At 38.8% G+C, this 12,322-nt stretch overlaps 1 protein-coding gene across 2 annotated transcripts in view; it reads left to right on the forward strand.

Annotated features, from left to right (window-relative positions):
- The first annotated feature begins 4,768 nt into the window (after nt 1-4,768).
- PPP4R3B (protein phosphatase 4 regulatory subunit 3B) overlaps nt 4,769-12,322 on the forward strand; it is a 64,564-nt gene continuing 57,010 nt past the window's right edge. Inside the window, exons 1-2 of one of the 2 annotated variants that reach the window (XM_065890707.1) lie at nt 4,769-5,121; nt 6,455-6,510. In XM_065890707.1, the coding sequence (XP_065746779.1) occupies nt 4,980-5,121; nt 6,455-6,510 (198 nt within the window). In that variant the 5' untranslated portion in view covers nt 4,769-4,979. The remainder of the gene's footprint in view (nt 5,122-6,454; nt 6,511-12,322) is intronic. The other variant, XM_065890706.1, reaches the window with a different exon arrangement.

The raw sequence follows: 12,322 nt of genomic DNA on the forward strand, positions 1-12,322 counted from the left end.
GTTATTAATAAAAACTCATACAAATAAATATAAAGCTACAAGTATGACAGAGGCTACAATGGAGGGGTGCATGATGCTATAAGTGTAATAGGAAGATAAAATGAATACTCTGGTTGTCTTCCTAGCATCTACTTTACCCATATCACATAGTATAACATACATGGGATTTGGGTAGGACTAACCCCACCCGCAACTACAAGCATGGGCCCTGATTTGCCTCAGCCAGTCCAGTACATGACATTCCCTAGACCACAAAACTCTAGGTTCAGGAGTGGGCATGTGACCTAAGTTAGTATAATCACAATGCAACTGGAGATATGTGAAGAAACTCTTTTGATGTGAAGAACTATGTAGCCTTGGGAGCTCTTGGCTACCATCTTAAGATACAAAAGGAATCAGCCTTAGGATGGATTTGGCAGAGCAGAAAGTAGAACTGAGAGGCAGAAGAAAATCAAGTTCTCACTGATACTCTTGAGTCACTCAGTTAAATCAATCCTGAGGTTCATCTTATCTTCAGACTTTCTATTCACATGAGCCAATAAATTGTCTTATCATTTAAATCGATGTGAATTGGGTTTTTTGGTTCCACAGGGATTTGACCTAGTCAAGGAAGTCTCTTCTACATAAGTGATAATTGTGGTGACATCTGAAGGATAAAGATAAAGCAGGAGTCATCATGAGATGACTGGAAAGAAGGAAGTTCAGACAAATAAGTGTCAATTTTAACTTAGATCAAGTAAAATGGGTTGAAAAATGTCCATTGGCATTATCAACAAAGATGTCTTTAGTGAGTTTATCAAGAGCTTTTTGGTGAGGGCTGGGTGATGGAAACTACAATAGATAGGTTCAATTAAGGAGTCCAGTGGTGAGGTGAGGAAATGTAGGGAGTATAAACAACTTTAACCCTTGAACAGTTTGGCTGAAAAGGGGAAGAGAAATAGGAATGTAGCTGAAGAGGATGTAGGTTATCAGTTTTGATGACTTATTTAAATGGAGAAGGTCTTAAAGATTAATCACCTCAAGGAAAAAAGTGAATGAATATAGCAAAGAAACTTTCATAAAAGTTTTTCACAAAAACATTGCCCAGAATTAGGAAGGGTAAAAACAGAAAGCCTCACATTTCAAGGACACGAGTCAGTAAGACTGAGAACCCAGTTTACTCTGTAGAGATTACTATATTTTTTAATCCTCAAGAATTAAAAAGTGTAATGTGCCCTCAAGCGACATTTGGCAATGATGGGAGATAATTTTGATTATCACAACAGGAGGATGGGGTGCAATACTACTGGCATCTGGTGGGTAGAAGCCAGGAATGCAGCTAATCATCCTGTAACGCACAGGACAGCCTCTCACAACAAAGAATTATCCAGCCCAAAATGTCAGTGGTGCCAAAACTGTAAAACCCTGCTCTAGGAATTTAACCTATGCATATATTGGCACACATGAAACAACTTCTGTACAATCATTTATTGTCTGAAATTATGCACTATTGGAAATGACATATATAGAGACAGAAAAAATGGTTTAAATAAACTAGGGTACATTAGTACAATAGTATGTACGGTATTCCATTATTTGTGTTTAAAAAAAAAAGATGGTAGGTATAAATTTACATATACAGATATAGAAATCTATCTCAACCCTTGGAGTGGAACTTGCCCGAAGAAAACCTTTGCTGGGGAATACACATTGTTGCAGTGCATTACTGCCCTCAGTGTGTCTTGGAGAATCCTGCTCTGGCCCTCTGTCTATGTTTCTCTCCATGGGATGAGAAGTCCATGAAACCAAGGGATGTGTCCACTTGGAACCCACTCTTCCCTTTCTAGACCATGCTCTGGGCACCCTGGAATTCCCTGCCCCAAAGGCCAAGCCTGCTCCCAGGGTCTGCACAGTACTCTTCCCAAATTCTGTCCTTAATTGGCCACTGAGGAGTGGCCAAAGGGTGACTACATTCAGGGAGAGTAGACATAGACAGAGCTTGGACAAAAGGCTGGGGTACCCTCTGTGCGCACATGAGGGCTGTCTAACTGCAGGCAGAGCTGAGGTGTGAGAAGAGAAGGCAGGCTAAGGACTTCAGGAGCCAAAGGGAGACTCTGGAACTCTGAGGAGTTCAAGAATTCTAGATTTGAATTTGGAATCTGGTTTCCAGGCCATATGAAAATATATTGCTTAGGGTATACCAAAGGTAGGAAAAGAAAATATATTTTATTTAATAGCTTGATTTAAAATTTTTAAATCTCTAGACATATGGTATATGGTCTTCCTTTTGTGTGCTTGTCCTGGACCTTACAAATGTTAGAGGTTGGCCTGTTGCAGAAAAGAGAATCCCTGTGACCTAGGGCAAGAAAAAATCAAGAACCTGTGCCTGAGGATCCAGCAAGGGGCAGAGATGAGTGCTGAGGGTTTAACTCTGTTCCCTTATTTCAGATATTGGGGAGTACAGCAAAAGGGATACTAAGGGGAAGGTGGAAGGGATGCTTTGAAACACTGTTCAGATCATTCCACTCCTTAGTTCAAAACTCTCCAATGGATTTGCAACTCATTCAAAGCAAAACCCAAGGCCCTTCAAGACAGCCTCTCCCCCACTCCCAACCTTACTTCCCACCATTTCCCCCCCTTTCTCACTCCACTCCAATCATACTGGTTTCCTTGCTATCCCTCTCACTCACTCAGCATGCTTATAGCCTCAAGGCCTTTGTACTTGTAGTTACTGCTTTCTGGCTCTCCCTTCCCCTAGGGAAATGCATGGCAGACTGCCTCCCCTCAAGAGACACCATTACCTTTGCCATACTCACTCTCTAACCTTCTGCTACTCTTTTTTTTGGTCACAACATTTATCAGTACCTGGCATAGATTTGTTTACTGTCTTCCTGCACTAGGATGTAAGCTCCATGAAAGAGGGACTTTTTCTATTTATTCACTGTATAGAACAATGTCTAGCACATAATATATGCTCAACAAATATTTGCTGAATGATTGAATAAATACAGGAAATGACTCCTGTTGTTTCAATTTTGTCCAGAGTTAGATCTTATTTGTAGAACAGTAAACTTTTAACATGTATGGTGTCAAACTGACTTCTGTACAGTTCTCATTCCTTTAACTTAATACATAACTTATTTATACGTTTTTTTAGGCCAGTAACACATTATGACTTTGTTCACCTGGTCCCCACAGCCTTGAACACCTTTCAAGCCAAACTCCCACTCAGGGATCCTCTAACATCAGGCCCAAAAGTTATCTGAGTGTGCCTCAAAAGTTATCTGTGTGAAGCTTTCTCTGACCCGAGACAGAAATGTTATTTTCTCCGGGCTCAAAATGCATTTCGTCCACATCAATCACAGCAATTAACGGGCTCTATTGCCACGTATATTGTAACTATTTAATCCAAGTATACTTAGATTTTTAAAAATCCTATGTATCCAGATGTTGAACCGAGAATTTAATTTTTATCAGGCGCCTGCCCTGTGTAAGACGTCTCACGTTTTAGTGTACCGCGGAAGGGTGTACCCACAAGATCTGGTCAAAACATAAGCACGTTCTGAAACCACCATTGATAAGGAATGACTACAACTCCCAAGATGCGCTGCAGGGTAAAACGTGTGCCTCTCGCCTGACTTTCACATTTCAGACTAATGGGTTGTAAAAAGCTGGCGGCACAACAAGCTGAAACTGTCTTTAAAAACGAACAAAAAAATTCTACCGAAAACGAACAGGGGCCCAGTGCATGGTTTGTATCCACCGCTCAATGTTTGACACTTAATGTGATGTCTGACAACGTGAACGCCAAGAGAATTCCTCGCTCGCTTATTCAGTGCATAAGACCTCTCGAGAGAGAACGCGAGAAATGTCAGCAAGAGAAACTCAAAAATATCGAAACAGTGCTCTTCGATATGTTAGGAAAGTAGCTCCCTGCCACTTCCCTAAACTTATCTGAAGACTTATTTTCCGACGTTACAAACACGGGAAGGGCACTGTATTTTCATGAAGCGGAAAGTATGCTTTTCAATGGCCAGCCACCAAAAGCCTAACGATCACTTGTGTACAATATTACAATCTCCTGGAGATGCACAGGACACTTCCTGAGGAGATGCTTAACTGTAACAGACTCCATAGCGAGTTTCAGGGGGTTTCGGGTCGCATTAAAGGGCTAACCTCTTCACAGAAAGAGGTTTAAACCGTTTTTCTCTCACAGGCTGAAAAGGTGAGCTTCCATTAAGGAGTGCGAGCACATTTCCTTCCCTTTTGCTCAGGGTGAGTCCCGTCCAAGGATGCGTACCTCCCAGGTTTGTTTTGTGTTTTCCACAGAGCTGGATCCCACGGCTCGTCACACGCCGGGTGAAGCCAGCAATCCGCACGAAGCCGAATCCATGACTCCGCGCCCGCCGCCTGCCCAGAGAGGACTCTCGCGGAACCAGTGGAGACAAGGAGCTCGCAAGGACCGCCCACCCAACCGAGATCCCACGGGAGTAGGCGGGGCCGAGATAGGAGGAAGTCGCACTTAGACCCACCCACCTCAGTCCAGTACCCCGCCTCGCGAGAACACCGTGCGTGCAGAAACGGAGGTGTCTCTTGTTGCGCTCGTCGGCCGCCGTAGCCCCTGCTAGGACAGCCCGTGCGAGCTTGCTGGAGGAGGAAGAGAAAGGCAGAGAGAATCGGGTTACAAGATGGCGGATCTGTAGTAGTTACCGCGGCGGCGGCGGCGGCGAGAGAGCGAGCGAGCTCTGGGGGGTCAAAGGGTGGGGAGGGTGGGTGTGTGCGGGGGTGAAGTGAGAGGTAACCGGGACTCCGGGCGGAAAGGTCTCAGTGGTTCTTATTGCCCCTTCCCGCGGCTGAACCTTGGGAGCCATGGTGAACTCGGGCCTCTCCGGAGCCGCCGCCGCCGCTGCAGCCACCGCCGCTACCGTCTCTCTAGAGTGAGGGGCGCGGACGAGGTGAGCAAGGAGGCGGCGGCTGGAGCTGTGGGGACAGCAGCCACCATGTCGGATACGCGGCGGCGAGTGAAGGTTTATACCCTGAACGAAGACCGGCAATGGGACGACCGAGGCACCGGGCACGTCTCCTCCACCTATGTGGAGGAGCTCAAGGGAATGTCGCTGCTGGTTCGGGCAGAGTCCGACGGTAAGGTTATTGGAACCGTAGGATAGGGGACCATGCCTCCGTTTTGGGCACAGCCTTGGGGTTTAGGCCCTGGGCCGAGTATTGTTACTGCCACCGCTTGGGACAGCGCATTGGTTTTCTGTGTGCACTTCAGTACGGTGAAGACAAACTACTTTGTCGGGATTTATCCTCAGTCGGACGCCGATTCTCTGTTCCCCCGCCTCCTCTCCTTATTAAACCTTTGACCCCTTCCTCTCCAGTCTCGCTTCTTAAAGAGGTGGGGGGAAGAGTGGGAGAGAGAAGAGAGGAAGTCATGAGAAACAAGGTAGTAGTGATCTTGTTCTAGGGAACTGACCCTTCCCGTCCCCCTTTATTTTCTTATCCCATTATATGCCTGGTACAAAAGGTTTAGTGAAACTTAACTTTCTTTTTTTTTTTTTTTAACTGATTTTGCTAACTAGCCCCAGTTGCCACAGTCGACAGGTGCTGGGGAAAACCAAAATGCACCTATTTCCTGGGGTTTTCGCAGACTGTTGCCACGATACACGCACGCACAAGCACATACACCTTCAGTCTGGGATCCCTCCAGGCTATCTTTGTAGAAGGTGCTGTGAACAAGTGGATACTTTACAACCAGAACAAGTTAGGACACCAGAGCAGACTGTAAACTTGTATTCGTTGATTTATTGTACGAGTCTTACGTGAAATATTTTAAAATTATAAAATGTACAGCCTTAAGTAAAACACCTTCCTCACTGTATCTGATCGCTGGATTTGAGCAACCGATATGTGCAGATTAAAGAAAAATAGCAGTCTTCGGTTTATTTTTGACATATCTTTTACTCTTGCACTTTTTCTTTTAAGTAGTCATGGACATTTATTTTTACATGAGGTGTCCTGCTTTTTGTTCTTAAGGAGAAAAGGATAAATGCAATTCTGTATTTGTGTACTAAGTACTTAAATCCCTGTTGTTGTCCTTTGTAATTTTATTTGTTAAACTGGAAATGCAATAAAATAACCTTGTTAAAAAAAATTTGGCTTCAGGTGGTCATTTAGACCTTAAATTTTTCATTTCAATAAAACTATAATAAGTAATCTAGTCTCCGCATATTCTTGGTCTGAATGTTGTTCTTAGATGAAATTTTTCCTTTAAGGGTATATGGGGATAGGATGATATGTTCTACATTAAACATGAAGCCCAGTTCTTGAGAGAAGAATGAAAATTGGAATACATTTGATTACTTCAGATGTCCTGCTGGGGGAAGAAAAAAGTTGTTTTTTTAATGTGTATTCTGATGTTTTATTCAGTGTTTTATAAATTGAAACTTATAAATATTATTTTTTTAACTTGCAGGATCACTACTCTTGGAATCAAAGATAAATCCAAACACTGCATATCAGAAACAACAGGCAAGTAGTTGTTTATCTTTAATTTGAAAGACTTCATCTGTGATCAAGGAAGTATTAATCTGAAAAAGATGGTAAAGCTTTTCTGACAGAAAAAAAAAAACATGGATGGTAAACAGAATTACAGGCTATATGTATTTCCCTTGCAGGTTAAAAGTTTCAAACTGAAAAGTGAAAGCTTTTGTTCTGGAAGTAATTTATTATCTTTGAATTGAGCCACTGTTAGTTTATATTGGAATACGACGTATTCATTAGTCTTAATTTAACTGCCGTTAGCCAGGTATCTTCTATATCCTGTACACTAAGCCTTTTATTCTCAGTCACATATAAAGGAAATGGCATAAAAGAAAATTCAAAGGGGTACTCTTTAAAGCAAGGAAAGCCTGTTTGCGGTGTGAAAGTGGATCCTTTGACTCATGCAAAGATAAAGCTTTTGAAGTAGAAGCACTTAATCCTGTTCTGTAATTGTTGTATATTTTTAATATAATAACCAATGGATATTTCATGAAAGTGTACACTGACTATTATGCAATGTTTTCTGTTGATACTTATTGTCTTATTTGGGAAAAGAAAACCTGTGCTGTGTTTTGGTGTGCTAATTATCTAGTCTGGAAATGGCTGCAGTGATTCAACTTTTCCTTTTTCCTGTGAATGTTTTCATTTTTATTATGAAAGATTCCAAAATTGAGAAGTACAGTGAATAATATAATGAGTGTCTGTGTAACACCACCAAATTTAACAATGTTAACATTATACCATATTTGTTTCAAATCTTTTTGTAGTGTTGAACATTGTGGATAGAATTAAAACTCCCTTTTGTACCCATCTCATTCTATCCATTCTCCACCCTCCCTATAGGTAACCACTATTCTGAAGTTAATGTGTATTATTTCTGTACATGCTTTTATACCTTTTCTGCATATGTATGTATCCATAAATAATATGTAGTCTTTTGTGCGTTTTTAAACTTTACACAATTGATCTCCTATTCTTACATGTACTCTGCAACTTTCATTTTTCACTCAAAGTTACTTTGAAGATTTGTTCATGTTAATGTAGATTTAGTTGGGCATTTTTTAAAGCACTGTATGATGTATGATATACACCTATTGTTAGAAATTTGGATTATTTCTAGGGTTTTTTTGTGTGTGTGTTCTGTGTGTAAAGTGAACATGGCAGAGGTTTTTGGAGGAAAAGATAAATTATTTTCCAGTTTTTTTTGTGTGGAGTGTGTAAAGTGAATATGGCAGAAGTTTTTGAAGGAAAAGATAAATAATTTGAAGGAAAAGATAAATTAATTATACTTGCATCATCAGTGCCTACTTTCTTCAAGGTCAATGAAAATTTAGATGCTCAGAAACGAATACTTCACACTTGGAGGAATGAAATTACATCTATTGCACAGTGCATTATTAGTAAAAGTCTTACTTTTAAACAGTTTTGTGTATACAGTGCATTCTTAGTACTTTGAAATATTTTTTAAATTTTCCATATTCAGTTAATAGTTTTTTCCTTTGCTAAGAAAATATTACGTCTTTTGATGGAGAATCAAACATTTGTTCTGTATTGAACATCTGAAGTTGTTTCCTATACCTTAGATGTTTTAAGGTAAATTTAAGTAAATTTAATTTCTAAGTCAACCAGGCAGATGGTTACTGTCTGTCTTTGTACTGACTTTTACCACATAGCCACTTTTGGTTTGTTTTTTTGTTTGCTTGCTTTGGGGGGAAAGGAATACCAATATTTTGTAACCATTTTTTTCTACCTGCATGAACATAATTCTCAGGAACTGTCTTCTTAAGTGTGACTCCTTAAAAATTAGTCATGTTATGGATTCTTCTCAAATTGTATACAAGATTCTTCAGCTGTTCTTTTAACTAGAAAGATCACATTATAGCGGAGGTTTGTGTATAAACCCCCATCGTTAGTCCAGAATTACACAGTGGTTCTGTGAATATTTTTAGGAACTTTGGGACATAACTTTGTGTGTCATGTTACTCTGCTAGAAAATTTAAGTATTGCGGGAGAAAAATATTTTAAAAATTTTTTATGCCATTGGGGAAATGTTTTTTGTAATTAATTCCTTTTAAATAATATACTATTAGGGCTTTTTTTTTTTTTTTTTTTTTTTTATTAGGGCTTTTAAAAAATATCTTTTTCCTTAATTGAGGTACTTTTACTGAATAACATTAAAGCTCAAGAGAACTCTTTGGCAATGAGAATACTCTGGAAAAGCTTTGTGTATAAGAATGAAAAACGTGTGTAAATGGAGTCAGTTGTTTTATTTTCTTTATTGTTTAAATAGACTGCACTTTTCTAATAGAAATCAAAGAGCTATGTAGGAGTTATGTTAGACTTATTTTCTTTGTAATAGATGTGTTTGTTTCACCAAAATCTTTTTCAGTTTGCCTTTTTACCAGGTTACACAAATTGGGATTTCCAAACACCTGATATTTTTCTATGTTCATTAGAATTACCTTTTTTTAAGTGTCATCATTTAAGTATTCAATAAATTAGTCTAGAAAATTACTTATTTCTAAAATTTATATGAAATATATTGATCATTAGTGGGTTTTTAATTTTAAAAAAAAGCCCTGAGTGAGTTAATGAGACATTCATAGCTTATAGGAAATTTTGCTACATTAAAATACATAGAGTATAATGAGAACCTACTCTATAGCACAGGGAAATCTACTTAGTCCTCTGTGGCGACGTAAATGGGAAGGAAATCCAAAAAAGAGGAGATGTATGTATACGTATAGCTGATTCACTTTGCTGTGCAGTAGAAACTAACACAACATTGTAAAGCAACTATGCCAATAAAAATTAATGTTTAAAAATTCATTGAATAAATACAGAGGAATATTTAACATTCTTTTAACATTACAGTTGTAAAATGAGCTAAGTACTGAATTGTGGGTTCAAAATAAGTTAGAATGAGTTGAGTTTAATGTCAAATGACTCAATATCAATAGGAAATCATTGATTCACATCACTTCCTTTGCTTACTGTGGGTTATATCGAAGTATTGATAGTTGATGGGAAGAAGATATACTTAACCTAAAGGAGCCAATAAACTTGTGAAGTATTTAAAGAAACACTGTTAGAAAGAAAAGAGAATGATTATGCAGTGTAACACAGAATAAAGTGCCTGATACATGTGTCAAAATTCTATTTTATTTATCAATAGAATCAATCCCACTTGACTAAATCAAAAGCAGACTCATAGGGTGTATACCTTTTATATTAAGCACAATTTTGTGTTAATTGGGTTTGGGAGAGATGTATAAGGAAGTCCTCATCCTGGGTTTTATTGGGAGATAATACATAACAAGTGAAACAGTTACAGAATAGTAATAAGATAGCTGATAAAGTGCTTTAACTCAGTCCTCATCAAGAGTCCATGAAAGCATTTCACAGATAAGGCAACTTAAGGCACAGAAAGGTTAAGTTTCTTAATTGAGATTATATAGTAGGTATGCACCAACACAAAATACTGTGAAAAGTAACTTTATTCCACAGACTTGGGCAGTAGAAAATTAGAGAAAGGAGAGAGTGATTTGAGCCAGTCATTGAGAAAAACTTCACTCTCCTTGGTGGTGTCTGCTGAAGGAACTATGATAGGGAAAGAAATAGTACACCTGACACAAAAGGCATTATTAAGCCTATTTGGTTTCTATTATTAAGCCTAAGAGGTTTCTTATTTGAGAGCTTGGTTTGCTAAACAAAAGGGAGCCATTATAGGTTCTTGAGTAGGAGCCTAACATGAAAGTGATACTGTGTTTAGGAAGCCGGTGTGGCAATGTCATGAATAATGAATTGGAGGTAGGGAGCGAAACAGAAGAACTTTAGGTAGCAAGACCTTTGCAATAATTCAGATCAAGAAAATGAAAGTCTGTTCCAGTGTAGAAAATGGAATTGGAAAGAAGGAAAAGAACTCCAGTACATTTTCAGGAAAGTGCTGGAAGATTTGGTGAATGATTAAATATGAAAAACAAGGAATCAAAGGTCACTAGTAGTGTTTTTGAGCCTTGGGGCCACGAAAATGATGGTTCTCTCCAGAAACTGGGAAGTTGAGGAGAAAGCAGGGTTACGTTTATCGTTGGGTTAGAGACTTGTTTATTTAAAAAACAAAAGGTTCTTTATTTTGAATAGGTAGTACATTCACATTGTTAAAAATCAGAAGGTGTTTATGAAGTCTCTCGCACCCTGGACGCTGTCCATACAGTTTCCCTTGCTAGAGGCCACCAGTGTTACCAGTTTCTTGTATATCTTGCTAGAGGTTTTATGCATATGTAAACAAATATGCATGCAATTATATATATATATATATATAAAAAAATTCTCTTTTATTGGCATAAGTGGTAGCAAACAATATATTGTTTTGTGCCTTTTTTTCATTTAGGCTTTGGAGTAAAATAAATAGAAAGGTCTTAAAATTGAACACCTGGGACTAGAGATAGAGTGAGAGTTTGATGCAGGAGATTCTGATTTGAGAATCATTAAACACTATTTTTAGCTGCAAAAGAGGATCTCCTTTGAGAGAGTAGACACAAATTGAGAAAAGAACAGAGCTTAAGACTGAGTCTTGTGAATTGTCCACATTTATTCATTCATCGAATAATACTTGGTTGAGTTCTGCTTATGGTTTGGTCACTAACGGTAGTTTGGTTTTTTAAAGTGCAGTTGAAAACTTTTGAAGAGTTTTCAGCAAAGAAGTGACATTATCCAAAATAGTAATATCAATCTGTAGAATTGAAGAGAGGCAATAACTAGGAGACTGGTTGAGAGAGTGTAGCACAGTCCAAGCTAGAGATAACGTTGAATCAAGTTAGGGTGATGGCAGTAGATACAAAGAGGGGAGGTGGATAGATTTGAGATATATATGGAAGATAGAATTGACAGGGCATGCTGCAGGATTAGGTGTTTGGTAATCAGGAAGAAGGAAGATCCAGTAAAGAAAGAATAAGCAGTTGGAAAGAATAGAGCATCTGGAAAATGTGTTGTCTTCAAACCAAAGGAGAATGTAATTGTGGTAAGGAAAGAAGGGCCAATCAGGCAGCAAATGCTGTTTCATATCCTGCCAAGAGAAAGACTGAGAATATTCTAGGTTTTGGTTAGAAGAATCTCCACTGAGATGAAGGTGGAAATGCAAATGATCTTATCTTATTGTACCTCTTAATTGGCAAAATAATCCAATAAAATTAAGGATGTTGGGGTTTAGCCTGAGAGCCACTGTGAGGAATGGACTGATGAGTATGTGAGAGGGAAAGAGGTTTATACAATTGTGAATGCTGCATTCAAATGACAGCATGAATTTGTAATGAGTAGAGTCCACTCTGACCTTGAACTATAGATCAGGTGCACAAGTAGAGGACGTGAATGATTAGGTTGGAAAGATGGAGCAGAGTGATTGGTAGAGATGTGTTCTGGGTGGTGGTCTGGAATGGAGGAATCTTTGGGAATCAGATGGAGAGGGGGCTTTCTTCGTTAGGATCCTTTCTGTTTCTTACAGTGCTACAGGGGAGATGCTTGGGAAGCAAGTTGTTAAGACCTTCACCATCTTTTAGAATTTGTTTACATTTCTTATGGGGCATAGTAACAGGAACATGGGTTTAGAGTTGGATGGATACTCTTAAGTTTTTTAATTCTCTTATTTCTAGCTATATGATTTTGAGCAAATTTTCTCTGAATCTCATTTTTAAATGGAGATGCTACCTAACTCACATAATAGTTGTGAATTAATGTGTGAAAAGGGCTTTACCATAGTACCTGACGCACAAGTGCAATAAGATAACTGTATTCATAGTAATCT

The sequence above is a fragment of the Phocoena phocoena genome, chromosome 14, assembly GCF_963924675.1.
Source record: "Phocoena phocoena chromosome 14, mPhoPho1.1, whole genome shotgun sequence".
NCBI classification, from domain to species: Eukaryota; Metazoa; Chordata; class Mammalia; order Artiodactyla; family Phocoenidae; genus Phocoena; species Phocoena phocoena.